The sequence below is a fragment of the Mesoplodon mirus genome, assembly GCF_964341445.2.
Source record: "Mesoplodon mirus genome assembly, chromosome: 14".
NCBI lineage: Eukaryota > Metazoa > Chordata > Mammalia > Artiodactyla > Ziphiidae > Mesoplodon > Mesoplodon mirus.
In genome coordinates this window covers 55,571,913-55,590,490 of record NC_138990.1, presented here as the reverse complement: position 1 = coordinate 55,590,490, position 18,578 = coordinate 55,571,913, and the positions used below count along the sequence as shown (strand labels likewise).

The window sequence follows — 18,578 nt, the reverse complement described above, 5'->3', positions numbered from 1 at the left end:
TAACTACATCTGGGACATTACCTCTTGAGCCCCTTAAACCCAGGAGAGAACTGTGTACACAATAGGTACTCAGAAAATCCATGCTGAAATGAATTAAAAAATAAACTGGTTTATTTTTGTTGCTAAGAGAGAGGGGAAGTATAGGAATTTCCATAGGCTGCCATTTAAGTAGTGTTCCTCTAGGAAGATGCTGGGGCTGTATTGGAGAGTATGGTAGAATCCAGAACACCATTATATTTGGTCCATTTCCCAAAGGTCCATGCCTGACAGATCTAAAGTGAAGAAACTGGGAGTTTTCTGAAGATGCAGATTTTGACTTTATTTCAACCGATTATTAGTGTATAATAGTATAAGATACATTTCTTTAAAAACCACCAACCCAAACCCATCACTGATGATTCAGTTATTCAGGAAAGGAGGGAAGCCCAGGCTCATCTACATAACAACATCTGTTCTCGGTGCAATGTGCAATCCTCAGTCAAGGCCCTCCTCACACTAACACAGCTCCTGTCTCCAATGGCTTCCTTCCCATGCCTTGGCTGGGCTGGGCTTTCTCAGTCAACCCCAAAGGCAGAGGATCTAATTTACAGATTCTTTGTGGACATTTTGATCTTGCACTTTAAGTCACACCATCTGTAAGGCTCAGAGACAGACTAAAGCTCCTTATAAAAGTGAATCTGGGAAGAAAGGATGGCTCTAACAGAGTAAGGGTCAGATCCCTCTTTGCCCATCAGTGATGCTCGGAATGCTCTGGAAAACAAGTGGAGGCAAAGAAGGGGACTTGAATTTACATGACCTGACCTCGAGCCCTGGCTAAAATTTTTCCTAGCTCTGTGCCTTTAGGTGGGTCATTTATCCCCTCTAAGCCTCAGTTGGCTCACTTCTCCATCATCTGTTGCCGTATCGGGGCAGAGAGGTCCCTCTGCCAGCAGGTTGAATGAGCTAAGTGGCCTCTGAAAACTCCAAAGTCCAAAGCAAGGTGGTGTGAGGTAGAGAAGGAGGAAAAAGAAAAGGAATGAGAGTAGGATCAAAGAAAGAAAGGGTGAAAAGTAGAAAAGAAAGAGGCAGAATGGAGAGATGGAGCCAACACAAGGAGCTCAGTTACCACTTCTGGGCTACAGTCAAGGCTTAGATGATGACATTGATGGCTGGGTCCTCTTCACTGCACGGAGAATAGAGCTGATCATTAGACCTGGCCTGGAGCCAGTCTTTGGGAAGGAAATTTATTCAGACTGACTATCATGACAGCTACCATTTGTATGATTTTAATTCACAGGATCACTTGTAAAGCCTCTAAATCTTCATCTCTGCCTAGGTGACAGGCTCCTGAAGGGGCTCCCAAACCTGGCCCTGGAGCAGGTCATATCTTTACACTTCCTTAAGCCACAGAAAACTTGAACCAAGTGGTGTGGTCATACTCCTCACCAGGCTTCAGCAACACAGGAGGGAAGTGGGGCTGTGAAGGGGAAAACAATACAGGTTACACCTTGCCAGCCCAGGTTGCACCCTTAACCATTCAGGATGGCTTCTGGACTGGTCTCTAGACCAGTTCTGTGAACCAGTTGCCAGCGTAAGAACTGTTTATTATTGGTTTGCAATGAGATAAAGAACTTGAACCAGAATGAAAATCAATCACATCACTAAACACACTTTATCACAGCAAGACTTTCTTAAGGAAGCAGGGTTGATTTACATTCTGGTGCAAGCTGCAAGCATCTTATTATGGGCTGGAGGTTTGAGGAGTATTACTCTATGCAATAGCTAGAAAAGAAAGTTATGAGGAAGTAAACAGGATGAAAAGATTTGGAGGATCATCTTAACACTGTGGTTGCAGAAAATAATAGATTTTTTTTAACATGTAAGTGCCATTTTAGTAATGTGGTTAAGAGTTTCCTGCGTTGTTCATGACTTGGAGAAGAGAATACACACAGATTTTTGAATCATACAGACCAAGTCTGACTTGAGTGTTATGACCTCTGTCATCCAGTGTGACCTTGGACACACCACCACTCTAACAAGCTGGCTTGTAGACTTACCTGATTGACTGCATCAGGCCAGTTCTGGGTCTCAAGGCAGAAACCAGAGTGTTTGGGATAGACTGCTCCACTCTTGCCCTTCAGTGTGCCATCCAGGAAGTTGCCCGTATAAAACTGGACCCCTGGCTGGGTGGTGTACACTTCCAGTACCCGCCCGCTCCCAGCATGATGGACCCTAGGGATAAAGCCAGACCACATATATATAGGTCCAGGGTGGAACAGCAGACAGGGAAAAGCTGGGAAGCAGCTCTGAGACAGGAATTAGTCCCAGTCACAGAGCAGGGACAACATATATGGAGGAGACAAAGGTAAGAAGAGCATGGCGGGAACTTCTGGCAGCCTCTTAGGTGAGGCATGAGTAGCTGGTTTTGAGGATCCCCAATAGCAACTTCTCACTCTGAGCTTGGCTTCTCTGGGGAAGGGCAAAAGGGACTCACCCCAGTCAGATATGTTTGTGTGTGTTGGGGGCGGCCAGGTTGGAGACAGGTAGTTAGGCTGGGATACTTTCTCATAAAGAGGTGGAGCTCTCTGCTTGGTCTGGCAAGACAACCAGCTATGTCTTCTGAAAGAGAATAGATGCTTCTCCAAATTAAACTGCCCGCCACCCTTGGGGCTAGAGCAGGCAGGGCTCTTTAGCCAGATCCCCCCAGAATAGATCTGTTCTGGGTTTCTGCCAAATTGTTTCCTTTTTTAAAAAAAACAGGCCTCTACAGATGGGAGAGTACCTACCTGGTCCTATACTTGGGGTCAAAGGGATATATAGATAAAGAAAGGCTGGGTCTTACAGACTTACCGAGGTAAGACATCCCCACAACGTGTAGTCAACCAAGAGGTTCGGGGAAAGATGTTTGGAAAGAGAAAGGCCAGGGTTTGAATAGTGGCGGGGAGGTCAGAGGGTCTCCTCACGTGGGGGCCGTGGAAAGAGAAATGTGAATAGGAGGGACAGAGGAGAAAAGCAGGCTTGAGCTAGAAGAACACAGCTGGGGTCTTGGTGCTGGGACTCTGAAAAAGAGAAGGCTTTTGAAGTTCTTTCTGTTTCTGTTAGAGCCTAAATTATTTTCTCTGCTTTATTTAAGACCCATTCATTCTGCAAACATTTATTGATTATTTGCTAGTGCCGAGCATGGTATTAGGGTGTTAGGGTAAAGGTAGAGATTCACAAAGGTAAGATGGCACGAGGTACTTGGAATTTAGTGAGAAGGAGAGTGTGGACACGGATGCCTGTCAGACAAGGCTGGAGGTGGTGAGTGCTATAAGGGAGATGCAACCTCCAGCTTGTCATGGAAGTAGGCAAATCATACATCAAAAGTCAAGAAAGGACTAAGGGCTCTGGAAGTTCATGGAAAGCAGAGGTGACTTCAGTCAGGAGGAGTTGGGGCTTCTAACAAAAAAAGGGCCTTAGAGAACAGGCAGAGATGGGGAGAGGGGAAGCAAAGAGACAGGATGCCAGGTAGGGGCACAGGGAAAATGGTATGATGGGGGAGGGGGGAGATGTATTCACCTATGGAATAGGAGCTTTGAAAAGGCACATAGGATGTGGTAGTTGGTCCCCTGTAGCATAGTAAATGGCATTAATACGGCTGAGGAAAAGCTCCTCAAATAGGAGTTGGTATCTTTTCTTCCCAACAAATGAAAGGCAAATGAAAAGTACAGGCAGCAAATGAAAAGTGCCTACCGTGCACAAAAACGCTTTTCTTTAGATCCCTTCAGACAGAAATTGTGGTCAAAGCCATTCATGTGGAACTCCTGCAGGTGTTTTCCAAGCTCCACTGGCTTCCTCAGGTCAAATGCAGTTCCCTGCACTGGAGCAACTTCTCCTGGTGGGAAGAGGCAGAAAAAAGAGTGACAAATGCCTAAATAAAATCTGTATATCCTAAAGACCCACTGGTTCTACGCTCCCAGCCTTCATTTCAAGTTGTAAAGGAGGTAGCAATCCAGATCCTAAGAATAATAAATTACTGGAGCTCCTTAATTGTAAAATGTCACTGACTGCAAGATGCAGTAGCTATAACACTCAGAATCATTCAAGCGTAAAAAAAGTACAGAAGTCGGGCTTCCCTGGTGGCGCAGTGGTTGAGAGTCCGCCTGCCGATGCAGGGGACACGGGTTCATGCCCCGGTCCGGGAAGATCCCACATGCCACGGAGCGGCTGGGCCCGTGAGCCATGGCCGCTGAGCCTGCGCGTCCGGAGCCTGTGCTCCGCAACGGGAGAGGCCACAACAGTGAGAGGCCTGCGTACCGCAAAAAAAAAAAAAAAAAAAAAAAAAAAAAAAGTACAAAAGTCAAGGAAACGCATAATTTCCGTTAAGGAATAAGTTGGATAAAGGGTGATGGTTGTCCTAATCACTGAGTCAATCACCTTGTTGACATTTCTTGCTTTAATGCTGAAATATCCCAGGGCTCATAACTGAGCATTAATACCTGGTACTGGCTAACCAGATGCTAACAGTGTCCCTGAGATTAGTGATTTTTGAACCATTTGGGGCCATTATTAGCCAAAGTGACACTGGTAGCCACTCTTCCCCAATCACTTCCCTGATCAGTCAGTAGACTTGAAACATAGAGGGAACTGTTAATAACAACACTGGGACAAATGAGTTAACCGAGACAGTTGGGGGGAAACTAGGATGTATGGCCACTCTACTATTAGCCACTTTTAGAGTCACTCCTTTGTTTGTTTGTTTATTTATTTATTTAGGCTGCATTGGGTCTTCATTGCTGTATGCGGGCTTTCTCTAGTTGCGGCGAGCAGGGGCTACTCTTCGTTGCAATGTGCAGTCTTCTCATTGCGGTGGCCTCTCTTGTTGTGGAGCACAGGCTCTAGGCTCGCAGGTTTCAGTAGTTGCGGCACACGGGCTCAGTAGTTGTGGCTCACGGGCTCTAGAGCGCAGGCTCAGTAGTTGTGGCACACAGGCTTTGTTGCTCCGCAGCATGTGGGATCTTCCTGGACCAGGGCTCAAACCCATGCCCCCTGCATTGGCAAGTGGATTCTTAACCACTGCGCCACCAGGGAAGCCCAGAGTCAATCCTTTGAATGAAAGCTTTGTGTCTCTAGGAGTGCTTCTTGGAGGAGTTATAGTTGGCAAGCACCACCCCCTTCCTATGTGTAAGCCAGATTCCTCAACCTCTAATAAGTATATTTGTTCTTATCAAGGTGGGACATTCTGAAGCCTCTTTTCAATGATGTGGGTGGGTGACCAGTCCTGAGGGAGGACACTGCAGTGTGAAGACCCTCAACTCTTAAAGGGCAAAGCACAGAAAGAATCTGGATGGGAGCCCCATCTTGGTGGTTATTACACAACAAATGATGCCCAGTCAAGACTATCCCTTCGTGGTGTTACAGAACTCAAGGGACCAGAAGGGTTCTCGGAGCTCATCTGGTGCAAACTGCTCATGTAACAGATGAGACTGAGATCCACACAACTTGATATAATCAAACAACAACTGTGATATTGATATACCATATTTCCTCAATTTAAGACACTCATTTTCTCATATATATTATAGGCTATAAAAAAATATATATATATATATTATAATTCCGCTCGGCTTGCAGAATCTTAGTTCTCCCCACGGGATTGAACTTGGGCCCCAACAGTGAAAGCGCAGAGTCCACTGGACTGCCAGGAAATTCCCTCATTTTCATATTTTAAAATCTCTGAAATCATGTCATGTCATGGTTTAACTGGCAGGGTGTTTTTTTTCCTTCATGGAATGTAAAATAATGGTGAACTTTACAACTGATGGCATCTTAGAGTTGATAAAATATGTGAAAATAAGTTGCCACATCTTCTGCTCTACTAAAACCACTGAACAAGAAATCAGGGCTTTGAGGAAGTTCCCTGGCGGTCCAGTGGTTAGGGCTCCGCACTATCATTGCCAAGGGCCCGGGTTTTGACCTCTGGTTGGGGAACTAAAATCCTGCAAGCCACGCGGTGTAGCCAAAAAACAAAAAACAAAAAACAAAAAAACAGGGCTTTGTGGGTGAAAAAGAGGAATCAGCGTTATCTTGTGAGTAATTTCTCTGGAGATCCAAGGGAGAGAGCAAACTTCTCAGCAGACAGTCCTCTAGACATGTTTGCCAAAAGGCCATAACATGGGTTTTACATTCTTCTGAATATTGTGCCGTTTTGCTTTATCACCTTTCATTCTCTTCCCAACTTTCAGATCTGTTCTTCCCTAGATGCTAGGCTGAGCCATCTGAAACAACGTACACAAATATTTTGAATTTAGCTCAGTTAAGAAAGCCCAGGGAATGTGCGGAATTCCTCCTCATAGGCATGTTCCTGGAATATGACAGAGCCAGAGCAATGGGCTAGGAGCCTATTCACAGTCACTCTTCTGATCGATGAACACATTAAACACCTACTGTATGCCAGGCACTCTGCTGGGCAGAGCTGATACGTAGATGAGACATGACCTGCCTTTTTAAGCTGCTTGCAGTCTGAAGGAGGGAGAGGACATATAAGCCTCTCATAACCACAGAGTGTGAAGAGTGCTCCCATAGAGGCACAGCTGTAAGAAAGAAGACAGGCAGTAAGACTGGGTTGGCTTAGATGTGGTGGACTGGGGAGATTTCATGGATAAAAGTTTATTAGTTGAGCTGAGACTTGAAGTGAGGTCATGGTAGGTTGAATGGGTGAAGAAGGTTGAAGAATAATCGATGTGGAGGAAACAGCTGAAGTACAAGGTGGTAGTGTGTGTGTGTGTGTGTGTGTGTGTGTGTGTGTGTGTGGTAATAGTAGTAGTAGCAGTTGTAGGGTAGAATGCCTCAGAGGAGGAAAGAGATTAAGTAAAGTTAGATGAAATCACTTCTCTGAGCCTGGGGTTTGTCATCAGTACAACAAATAAGCTGGACTAAATCACTGACTTTCACCCCCTACCCCATTCCTGCAGAATTTGTTATTTCAGAGGGAAGCTCAATAAATACAAGTGTGCACACACACACACATAAAATAAATATACATATACCGTTGACCCTTGAACAACATGGTTTTGAAATGCACGGGTCCACTTATACATGGAATTTTTTCAGTAATACATACTACAGTACTACACTGTCCTTTTTTTTTTTAATTCTTAATTTTATTTTTTTTGGCTGCATTGCTGCACATGGGCTTTTGTCTAGTGTGGAGAGCGGGAGCTACTCTTCGTTGCAGTGCGCAGGCTTCTCATTGCGGTGGCTTCTCTTGTTGTGGCGCACAGGCTTAGTTGCTCTGCGGCATGTGGGATCGAACCCATGTCCCCTGCATTGGCAGGCGGATTCTTTTTTTTTTTTTTTTTTTTGCTGTACGCGGGCCTCTCACCATTGTGGCCTCTCCCGTTGTGGAGCGCAGGCTCCGCGGCCATGGCTCATGGGCCCAGCCGCTCCGCAGCATGTGGGATCCTCCTGGACCGGGGCACGAACCCATGTCCCCTGCATCGGCAGGCGGACTCCCAACCACTGCGCCACCAGGGAAGTCCCTACACTGTCCTTGATTGGTTGAATCTGCAGATTTGGAGGGCCAACTGTAAAGTTATAGGTAGACTTTCGACTGCATGGAGGGTTAGTGCCCCAACCTCCGCACTGTTCAAGGGTCAACTGTATACAACATAAAAAACATATATATAAAAGCCAGAGTGAAGCCAGTACAAGCTCTGAGCAGCTCACCTAGAAAACCCTAGGAACAGATGACAGCAGAGGTGCACCCCATCCCACCCCCTGGAAGTATGACCCACTTAGGAGTGAGAAGCCCCTGGTCCTAGGATCTTCCCCAAATACAAAGAATCCCAGGTTCCTCTGCAGCAGGCCAGGCAATCTGGCCAGTCTTCCTTGAGGGGGAAAGAGGAAAGGGACTCTGTTTCAGAGCCCTGCACAATGATACAGTTTGGTACATTTAAAAGTTTTTGTACTGTCCCAGAACTGAATCATATATTTTGAAGGTAAGTACAGACATTAGGTGTTTAACATACTCTTTCAGGGTGAGAGTTATTTTTCCTTTCATGCGGTCAGATGGATAATGTTTTAGGAACTTGGTTCCTGCTATTTTTAGAGGAAAGATATAGCAAGCAAAGTGGGGCTGGAATCTTAGGAGGCTAAGAAAAATGAGGAACTTGTACCTTACCATTAAAAAATTAAATAGGAAAAAGAGAACTGACTTTTAGCCATTTAAAGCATTTGGTTCTGCTTCTTTGAGTTCCTAAATACTAAGAAACATGAATGTCCTGTCTTTGGGTGAAAAGAGGGTATCCTTTTCTTAACTCAGAACTTCTGCTCAGAACTGTAGTCTTTTTGGCACGTGAGGACTGGGGTCTTTGAGTTCACACAGAGCCGCGAGGGTGCCTGGGTTCCAGAGCTCCTGAGGGAGACACGGAGGCCTGGCTAAGACCATCCTAGTGTCTGGTGTCCACTGTTCAACCAAGAGGATCCTTCTCTTACCAGAGTCAGCTTTAGGAAAAGTTAAGTGGTATTCTTTTTGAAACATCCTTTAAAAGCATCTATTTCCTTTGTCTTGGTTCTACTTTTCCAAAAAAGTATTCTTGAGTAGGTAATATTTACACATGTAATCGATTTAAAAGATATCAAATGTAAAAGTTACAAAGTCGTACTCTACAGTGAAAAGAATTTCTCTCATCTTTGTTCCCTACAGATCCAGTTTGCTTCAGCAGAAGCAACCATTGTCACTTGTTTCTCATGCACCTTCCAGAGATACTACAAGGATATCCAAGCATTTAAGTGCCCGTCCATGCACATCCACAAACTCACAGCCTGTTTCCACCTTGATCTTTTCACTCAGTTTATCTTGGAGGTTGTTGCTAAATTTACTCCTAGGTATTTCATTAGACAACTCCATATGCACTCATACTTTTCTCTATTATTTCTATGATAATCTATTTAAAATTTCTTTTTGAGGTCACAATTGCAAATTTATATATTTTCCTAGAAAATTATCCATTTCATCTATATTACTCTCATGTTTATTTGCAAAGAGTTGAGGAAAGAAATAATTTATGATCCTTTCAGTTTCATCTGTCTGTGGTTATTTGCCTATGCTCATATCTAATTCTGTGGACTGAATAGATTAGCTAATGCTATATATATTTTATTGGGGGGGGGGTTTCCCTCCAATGAAGCAGCTCTTGGATTTATGAGTACTACCTTTTCTGATTCTTTTCAAAATTATAATTTCTTTTACTTTTGTTAATTTTTCTTTTGTTCTCTTGGGTTTATTTTATTATTCTTTTTCAAATATCTGCATTAGATGCCTAATTCATTTAACTTCACAATTTTTGATTCATATAAGTAGTGCTAAAATTTTCTGAGTATTACTTTAACTATATCACATGTAGGAGTTTCCATTATAGATAATTGTAATATAATATTTGCTTACTACATATTCCTATATATTATGTATATATTTCCATTATACATAAATAATTATATTATTTATTTTCTAAATATCCTTAGTTTTGGGGTTTGACTTCCCTTTTGATCCAAGAATTATTAAGAGAGAGTTAAAAGATTTCTAGGTCAATATTGGCTGTGTTGTATTTTGTGAAACTGCCTGAGGTTTTCTTCATGGTCTTAGATATGGTCAATTTTTGGTGAACTTCCATTGTGAATTGCATCCGTTGTGAATTTCATCCTTTAGAAAACAGAATGTTTTCTGTCCTGAAATCAGCCTTTTCTGATGTTCAGATTGAGACCCCCTGCTACTTTGGCTTTCACTTGCTTGGTTTGCTTTTGAATTCTTGTATTTTCAACCTTTCTGAGTCACTTGGTTTGTACACAGCATTCTGCTGGGTTTTGCTTTGTGATTTAATCTGAGAGACTGTTTAATAGGGGCGTTTTATGGCATTAAGATGACACGTATATTCTAATTGTTCTTAGTTTGTCATTATATTTTATGGTATGCTTTCTGTGTTTATGAATTCTAGTTGCTTTTAAAAAAAATCTTTTACAATATGGTCTGTGTTTGTGTGTATGTTCCTGATAATTTAGAAAGTTTGTGTTTTTGTTTTAGTGGTTACATCTATATACAAGTCACTTCAATATAATATACTTAATTCTCTGTTTCTTAGAATCTTCTGAACGTCTTCCTCCCCTTTTCTCCTCTTTGCTCCCAGTTGGGTTTCTGACACATTCTAATGTGATTCTAATAAAGGCACTTTTGTTTCCCAGTAGATGGTGCTAGAGACACAATATAAAGAGCTTGCTTTATAAACATACACCTTGTCTGAGTTCAGTCAGTCCTCTAAACCCTGAGCAGTTCTGGAGGATGGCTGAACTTTTTGGATCTCGAAGGCCAAATCCTGGATGATAGTGACCCACCAGGGCGCTACTGTCCTGTGAAGTCTGGGTGACCAACTATCTCCCACACTGACTTTAAAAAAGACAACAGTGTTTCCTTATGAAACAATTAGACTGGGAAAAAGAAGCAGCTGTTAACATGGGCTCAAGAAGATTTTAATCTTACCAACCCATATTCCCAGTGGTAATTTATGTTATGCTTTCTTCCCTAACTTTAAATGGTGCTCACAATATTTAGTTCTTTCTTAAAGCCATATTTGACTCAAAACCGAACCCTTAAAATAGTCCCAATGTGATTGCCCGGATCAGTCAATCAATTACTTACTTTTCTTGACTTTAAAGAAATAAGAAAGTCATGGAATTTTCATGAAGGAAGGACCCAGGGCATATTTCATGTCTATTAGCCTGATATTGAGCAATCTATGATATTGAGCAATCAATGTTTACTTTAGCTTTTCTCTCTGTAAAACAAAGCTGCTATTATTTGCCACCCCATACATTACATGGAAATATTTGATAAATGATATGTTTGAACATTTTCAGGAGGATGGCATAAATAAAAGGGCTAAATTTCAGGAAATACATATATAACACAAAGCAGAGCTTAGAGAGGGTAAGACTTCAAGAACGGCAGAGAAGCCCTGACCTAAAATTTAGACACTTGGGATAATTGTAAAAAGATTTTTGCTGAATGAGAAGAAAAAGAGAAGGTTCCAATCTGTCTTTTCCAGCCTCATGCCCTGACACACTCCCTCATGCACTTACTGGTCAGGCATATGGGAAACTTAGAATTTGTCTCCCAGATTCACTATGTCTTTGGACCCTTTCTTGTAACTGGAATGACATTTCTGGGCTCCCCTACCCCACTCCAGCAAAGCCCACCAGGTCATTTAAGAATGCTTATTCTCGGGCTTCCCTGGTGGCGCAGTGGATGGGAATCTGCCTGCCAATGCAGGGGACACAGGTTCGATCCCTGGTCCGGGAAGATCCCACATGCTGCAGAGCAACTAAGCCTGTGTGCCACAACTACTGAGCCTGTGCTCTAGAGCCCGAGAGCCACAACTGCTGAGGCCCGCGCACCTAGAGCCCGTGCTCCACAACAAGAGAAACCACTGCAATGAGAAGCCCGCACACCGCAACGAAGAGTAGTCCCCGCTCGCTGCAACTAGAGCAAGCCTGCGCGTATCAACGAAGACCCAACACAGCCAAAATTAAAGAAAGAAAGAAAGAAAGAATGCTTATTCTCTAATGCTATTTCCTCTGTGAGGGACTGTATCCTCCACAGCTAGAACTAATCCCCTTTTCTACTTTGTTCATCCCACTTTGCACATACTTTCCCCAAGACATTCATCCCATTGAGGCATAGCTATAAGATTATATCAAGCTTTATATCCATAAAGAGGGAAGGGATTGTGTCCTACTGATTTTTGACCCTCTGAGCATTAAACAGAGCCTTTACTTGACTGAAAACCTGATGAATGAATGAAGTAAAGGGGAAAAAAAAAGGGCAACTGTGAATGTTGTAGCATCCTGTGACAAAGTCAGAATGAAAGATCTAGAAAGGACCTTAGGAATTATCTCATCTAGTACCCTCGCTTTGCAGATGAGGTTGGAACCCAGACGGCTAAAGGGACTTGCCCAAGGTCCCTGCATAGTGTCACAGCCTCCAGGCCCCTACTCAGGCACTCTCCACCTCACCCTGGAGTGACTTGGGTACAGCCCCTCCCACCCCCAGCCCTCAAGTACTCTTGATTTTTCTAAGACTTTGGAGAATGAATGTGCAGTTCTTTCAATTTCGGTTTATGCATATGTGCATATGTGAGTTTGTGCTTTGGTGCTAAGAATAGAAGGAGATGTCAAAATAGCTGTCTCAGCAACGCTGAGTGTACAGAAAATGAAGCCAAAATGGAAAGGGTGCCTTCAGAGAGGATGTCACATCACCAGACTTTGGTTTTGAAGCCACCAGAAAGCTGTGGTGTCAGCAGAGAGAAGCCGTCTTCAGCTGAGGATTTCTTATTGTCCTGAATAAGGTTGGCTGGGTGTGTGTTTAGGTCTGAGCAGCAATGCCTGGCAGATGGTGGGCTCTGACCCAAAGGTGTGGGGTTACAGCTCTGGGGGAGTGGCCTGAGGCAGTACTTCTGCTTCCCCATTTCAGGGAAAGTCTGAGTGCAGGCCCCACTAAGGACCCACCTGAGGTTACTGTCATGAATTTTGAATGAGACCAGTAGCTGTATGGCGGCAGCTGTAGAGGGTATGGGGGGGTAGGATTAGTCAGGGTTGGGCTTTGTTAGGAGAATACAAAGAAAAAGGAGAGGGCAAGGGACTGGAGAGCATATGAAAAGGGGTGATTCTAATGATGGACTTTTGATCTTAGTAGGGGAGGAGGTGAACAGTGAAAGGGTGGTAGGATCAAGTGACTATAGGTTCTTGTGGCATTGAAGAATTATTGAAGCTGAAACAGACATCTTAAATAGTGATCATAAAAGGCTGCAATAAGAGGTAGTGATAAAGTCAAGGATATGACTCAAAGATCATAGGAGTGATTAGCTGAAAACCTTGGAGGACGAGATCATTGGGAGAGGACGTCAAGAAGCTAAAAGGTCAGGGTATCATCAATATGGAGAATGAAATAATGTAGAATTATGATAAGAGTAATGTTGGAGTGACAGTGTGCCAGGAATACGGTCAAGTCTACAGAGGACCTCAACAAAGAGAGCTCACGTGAGTGTCAGCCTGGCAACTACAGCTGACTCATTCTTGCAAGAAGATGATGTCGACCTGAGCAGTGGAAACAGGACTAACATTCCAGATGCCTGTCACAAGGCCTTAAATCTTCCTCTAGCTCCTCATCCCTGACAGTTATAATTACCTGCCCCCTGGAAGTACAGGAAAAACTCACTGCCTTCATGAAATCCATCTGCTTTGATCCATATCTCTTATCTCACATGAAGGAGTCTTACAGGTGCTCGACCTTTTCCCCATGACTGCTTGTGGCATACTGCATTTTTCAAAGATGGCCACACCAGGTTATATTCATCCCACAGGCTCTACTTACAATGTGATGGTGACGCTCCTTCAGTGAGAGGTGAAGTCTTTTTTGCCTCCCTTAAGCCTGGATGGACCTTTGTAACTGCCTCAAACAATAGAATGTGGTACAAGTGATGCTATGTGATTTCTGAGGCCAGGTTATAAATACGGAGTGGCTTTGGCCTGGCCCTCTCTGCCTCAGGACATTTGCTCTTGGTTCCGGCCGCCATGTTGTAAGGAAGCTCAAGTAACATCGAAAGGCCATGCATGGGGTTTTCTGGCTGACAGCATCCAACCAATAGCCAGCATCAACTGTCAGACATGCAAGTGAATGAGCCTTCTGATGATTCCAGCCCCTGCTCTAACCTTCCAACAGAGGCCCTAGACATCATACATAGAGACAAGATATGCCCTGTCTAAATTCCTGACCACAGAAACAGTTAAGAGATAATAAAGTGGGAGTAATTTATCACATAGCAATAGACAACTAGTATACTGCCTTGGGATGTTTTCACCTCTTGGCACTTGATTTGACAAGATAGGAGGTGACAAATTTTGACAGAAGTCCCTTTAGATGATTCTACCTTAAGAACACTAATCCTTGAAATTACTTTTGGATGGGGGAAAAACAAATATAAATTTGCTAGTTCACCCATTTTTGAGTAGCTTTTATGCACCAGGCATTAATCTGACCCCAGGGAACTTAGAATCTGATGAAAGAGACAGACAAAAAAATAAAAATTTACAGGAGAGTATGACAAATGCAACGAGAATGGCATTCAAAGGGCCCTGATGGAGCAGGGAGCAGCAGCATCTATTGCAGCCAGGAGGGTCAGGAAAGGTTTTCCGGAGGTGGTGACAGGAGGCTAACCTTGAAAGGTAAGTCAGGATTGGCTAACTGGACAAGGCGTAGGACTACTATCATCCGTGAATGACAAGAGTGGTCATGTGACTATCACTCTGGCAACTACAGCTGCCTCACTCTTGCAAGAAGATGATGTAGACCTGATTATTGGAACCAAGATTCTCTAACATTCCTGATCTCTGTCACAAGGCATTAAATCTGTCACAGGAATGGACTCTTGTTGTCCATATTTGGGGTGAAGGCAAGACAGTTATATTACACTTGTCCTATGGGCTCCTAGCTCTGACTTGATTTTTTGGGCAAAAGACTTAAGAAACAGAGTAGAAGGTAAATTAGTCCTTATGAACTCCTGATCAAACACTGACTACTGAAATGGTTTTCTGTGTAACATCTGGACATGAACACTCTTCTCAGTATCTGACTGAGAAAATTCACCCGGGGTGAATTTTAATTCAATGCTTTTAATTTCGCATCATCTGAAATAGCTCTTTTCCCTACCTGGTCGCCCTAGTGCCTGATTCTCTGAGAAGATGAACAGATGGTCACTGCAAGAGTCACTGAATCTTCATGTTTATTCATTTTTTAGCCCCTTCTTTTCTGGCAGGTCCCCCTTCTAGCTCATCTTCACACAACCCAATAACACAAGTACAGTGCTATTGGAAGAAAACCAGAGTCCCTCCAGACAGTCCTCAGCACCGGTAACTCCTGTTTATAATTACAATTAAAAATCACTTTGAGAAAAGAGAAAAGAAAGCAAAAGAAAATCTGGCACAGACTTTGTAGAAAAGTTCGGTGGAGGGAAGAAATTTTCTCCAATAATTTTTTCTCCCTTAAAAAAGAAACGTTTCTGGGACTTCCCTGGTGGCACAGTGGTTAAGAGTCCGCCTGCCAATGCAGGGGACACGGGTTCGAGCCCTGGTCTGGGAAGATCCCACATGCCGCAGGAGCAACAAAGCCCAAGTGCCACAACTAACCACTGAAGCCCACGTGCCTAGAGCCCGTGCTCCGCAACAAGAGAGGCCCCCACAATGAGAAGCCTGCGCACCGCAATGAAGAGAAGAGTAGCCCCTGCTCGCCACAACTAGAGAAAGCCCATGCACAGCAATGAAGACCCGACACAGCCATAAAAAATTAATTAATTAATTAATTTTTAAAAAAACAAATGTTTTTTTAAAATATTAAGTATGTTATTTGAAAATTATTTTCTATGATTTGTCCTATATGTTGATTACAAATCTATGTAAGATGTCTTAGGATTTCAACAGACTTGCTAACTGACCTTGGATTCAATTTCCCCACTTATAAAATGGAGCTAATGTTGGTATCTATCTAATACAGATACTGTGATATTTAATTGAGAGAATGCTATGAAGGAGGTCGTATCTCTAGACCAGCACCTGGCACATAGTTAGTGCTCACTCTGTTACACACACACACACACACACACACACACACACAAACACTCCAGAAATACAGAGAACAGAGAAAACAATTATTCATTATAGTTTAAGTCATTAATACTAAAGGAAAGTGCATTCCTGCCTCCAGGGGGCATTGACATTTTCATTACAAAGGATTTTTTAAATTTTGTTTTTATTTTTTGAAACTTTCTCTTAGTGATTTTTAAATCTAGATCAATGGTTTTTAAAGTATTTTCTGAATCATGGACTCCTTTGAGAAGGTTATAAAAGTTATGGGCTCTCTCTCCAAGAAAATGCACACACGCACACACACACACACAATGTTCCCAGAACCTCTGAAGTCCAGTGATGCGTGCCTGGTTAAGAATCTCTGATCTATAGACTGGTAAGTATTTTCTGCCTATACCACTACTTGTCACAAAACAAGTTGCCCTCTCATGACCTGATACTGAAATGCACATTTGGAATGTTGCAGTCACATAACCTGAGGTGTCTGGGCAAGAAATGCCGACTGGGAGTTTCCTGGCAGATTCCTCCTATAGCAATGTGGCAAAGGCTTTGCATAATACATCAGGGCCTCCTTCTGGACGGTTTATGATTCCTCCATATTCTTGCAGCATGGACAACAAACTAACACGTGAAAGGACACAGAAGCTTGTCTTAGTCTGAGCAATTCAACGGCTCAAAGAAACCGCAGGAAAATGAAGTATCAGAGAAAGTGGAAATTGCCCCAATGACAGCTCAGAAAATGCAGCTGATTAGGCAAACTGTGTTCCCTGGTTGCAGGACATATCAGCAGTCATCATCATCAATTACTGTTATCAGCTTCAGGAGCATCCTGCTCACTTGGGGGGCAGTTAAACTCAATAGACATTAGAATGGATTTTAGGGTCAGGCAGGCCTGGATTTAAATCCTGACTTTCTTTGCTGTAAAAAATTGTGGAGGTCATTGAGCTTCTCTGAATCTTGACTTCCTCATCTATAAAATGTGGATAACAAGAGTGTCTACTCATAGGATTATGGAAATTAAGTGAGATAAGGCATGCAAAGTGCTCCTACCCAGCACATAGGAAGTACTTAGTAATACAGCTGTATTATGGACAATAGCTGAGGGCAATAACAGCATAGACTTTGGAGTTGTGGAGACTGGCTCCAAATCTTGACTCTACCAGTGACTTACCCGTTTAACTTTGTGCAGGTTACCTGACCTCTCCAAATGCCCGTTTCTTCAAATGAGGCTTAACTGAAGCGTAACGCCTATTTCAAAGGGTAGTTCAATGAGCTAATGCATGTATATGCTTAGCTCAGTGTCTGGTACATATTAAACACTCAGTAAATGGTGGCAATGATGATAATGATGATGGTCACAATAATAGTTAATACTTACAAAGCTCTTAACTAAATGCCAGGAAGTGTTCTAAGCACTTTACACGTATTATCTCATTTAATCTTCACAACTAATGAGGTAGGTCCAGTTACCATCTACACTCTCCACTCTACACATGAGGCCCGCAGAGGTAGAATAAGTTGTCCAAAATCACAGAGCTGGTGAGGATTTAAACCTAAGCCAAATTATGTTAATGGCCTAGGGTCAGAGAACAGAACCAGTAAGGGAGAGAGAGGAGAAATCAGTCCAGCCTTTCTGGTCAGTTGACACAGTGGCAGTGTCAAGAAATGGCTTTACGTGGGAAATTCAGCCCCTCTGATCTCCATCAGTGCTCCCACTTCTCACAAATCACCCCAAACCAACATACCACCACCTAAGTTTCGAGGCATACCCCGGACACCCTTATACTGAGACTGCCGCCCCAAGCCCTCCGACACAGAAATGGTGGTCCCATCACAGCTGCTCAGCCTCCTCTGGTTTAGTCTGGACACGGAAGCTGTGTGTTTGTACTAGCGGAGCTGGAGGGCAGGCGGCCTGGAAAGGCGGGGCCGGCCTCCCCGCTCTCACTAACGTGCAGGACGTGGCCGTTGTCCTCCCTGGGAATGTGTGCGCTGCAGACCCGGAGTTCTATTTGCTCCTCGAATCTGGCGCTGCCCACAAGAACAACTTTACACGCTACAAATTTAGGAGCAGTTCTCTGTCCTGGGAAGAATTCTGGAATGGAGACGGAAAAGGAAGGAGGAAGCCTGCTCCCCAGGAACCAAACACAGATGCATTCAAATACAAACCATTCCTGGCCACCCCCTAGGCTTCTCAGACTGGGTCACAAGGCTGGTGGCTCACGGAGCTTGGGGAGATGAAGCATCCGGGCTTCAGTGAGCAGGCTCTGCAGGGAGTGATCAAATGGCCTCTGATCTGTGGTTAATCTAGATGAAGATACAGAAGGTATTCTCCTCAGACTATGAGAGCATGAAGCTGGGAGGCAGATACGCTTGGGATAACAGAATCAGGAATCCAAAAGAAAGTATAAAGCAGGGGTAAAGCACTGGTTACAAGATGAAACTTATGGATAACAGGAACAGATAGGGTCCTGCACCTGTGTCTGAAAAAAAACCCAAAAAACCCCAAACCAAAGGACACCAGCTAGGTTTAGATTGTAACCCTAACCCCAGGTACAAGACAATCTTCTGAGGTTCTATTTCCTTACTTGTGAAATTGGGACACTATAGCCCCTCCCTCCTTAAGTTGTCATGAAGATTAAGGACAGTTGATACAGGGGAAGTACCCAGCACAGTGATGTGACGGCTCTCCGTACACTGCTTCACACACAGGCGGTCTGGTTCCAGAGCCTTTGTTCTTAACCGTCATGTTACATTTACTCTCATAAATGTTAACTCTAGTTTCTACAATTATTACCAGCTAGGGAGAGATGTAGCTGAGCCACAGCTTGTATGAAAATGACTTTAAGGATGTGGTTGGCAGTAAGTTCGATGGAAGTCACATAAAGACTGTAATGAGGTGTTGACAGCTCTTGGTTACTGTCTGCAGCACA

General features: G+C 43.5%; 1 protein-coding gene across 3 annotated transcripts in view; it reads right to left on the bottom strand.

Annotated features, from left to right (window-relative positions):
* Window positions 1–293: 293 nt before the first annotated feature.
* Window positions 294–18,578, bottom strand: part of GALM (galactose mutarotase) — a 97,398-nt gene continuing 79,113 nt past the window's right edge. For all 3 annotated transcript variants that reach the window (XM_082642820.1, XM_082642821.1, XM_082642819.1), the window contains exons 5-7: window positions 3,712–3,853; window positions 2,037–2,211; window positions 294–1,456 (exon numbers count right to left, since the gene is read on the bottom strand). In XM_082642820.1, the coding sequence (XP_082498946.1) occupies window positions 1,379–1,456; window positions 2,037–2,211; window positions 3,712–3,853 (395 nt within the window). In that variant the 3' untranslated portion in view covers window positions 294–1,378. The remainder of the gene's footprint in view (window positions 1,457–2,036; window positions 2,212–3,711; window positions 3,854–18,578) is intronic.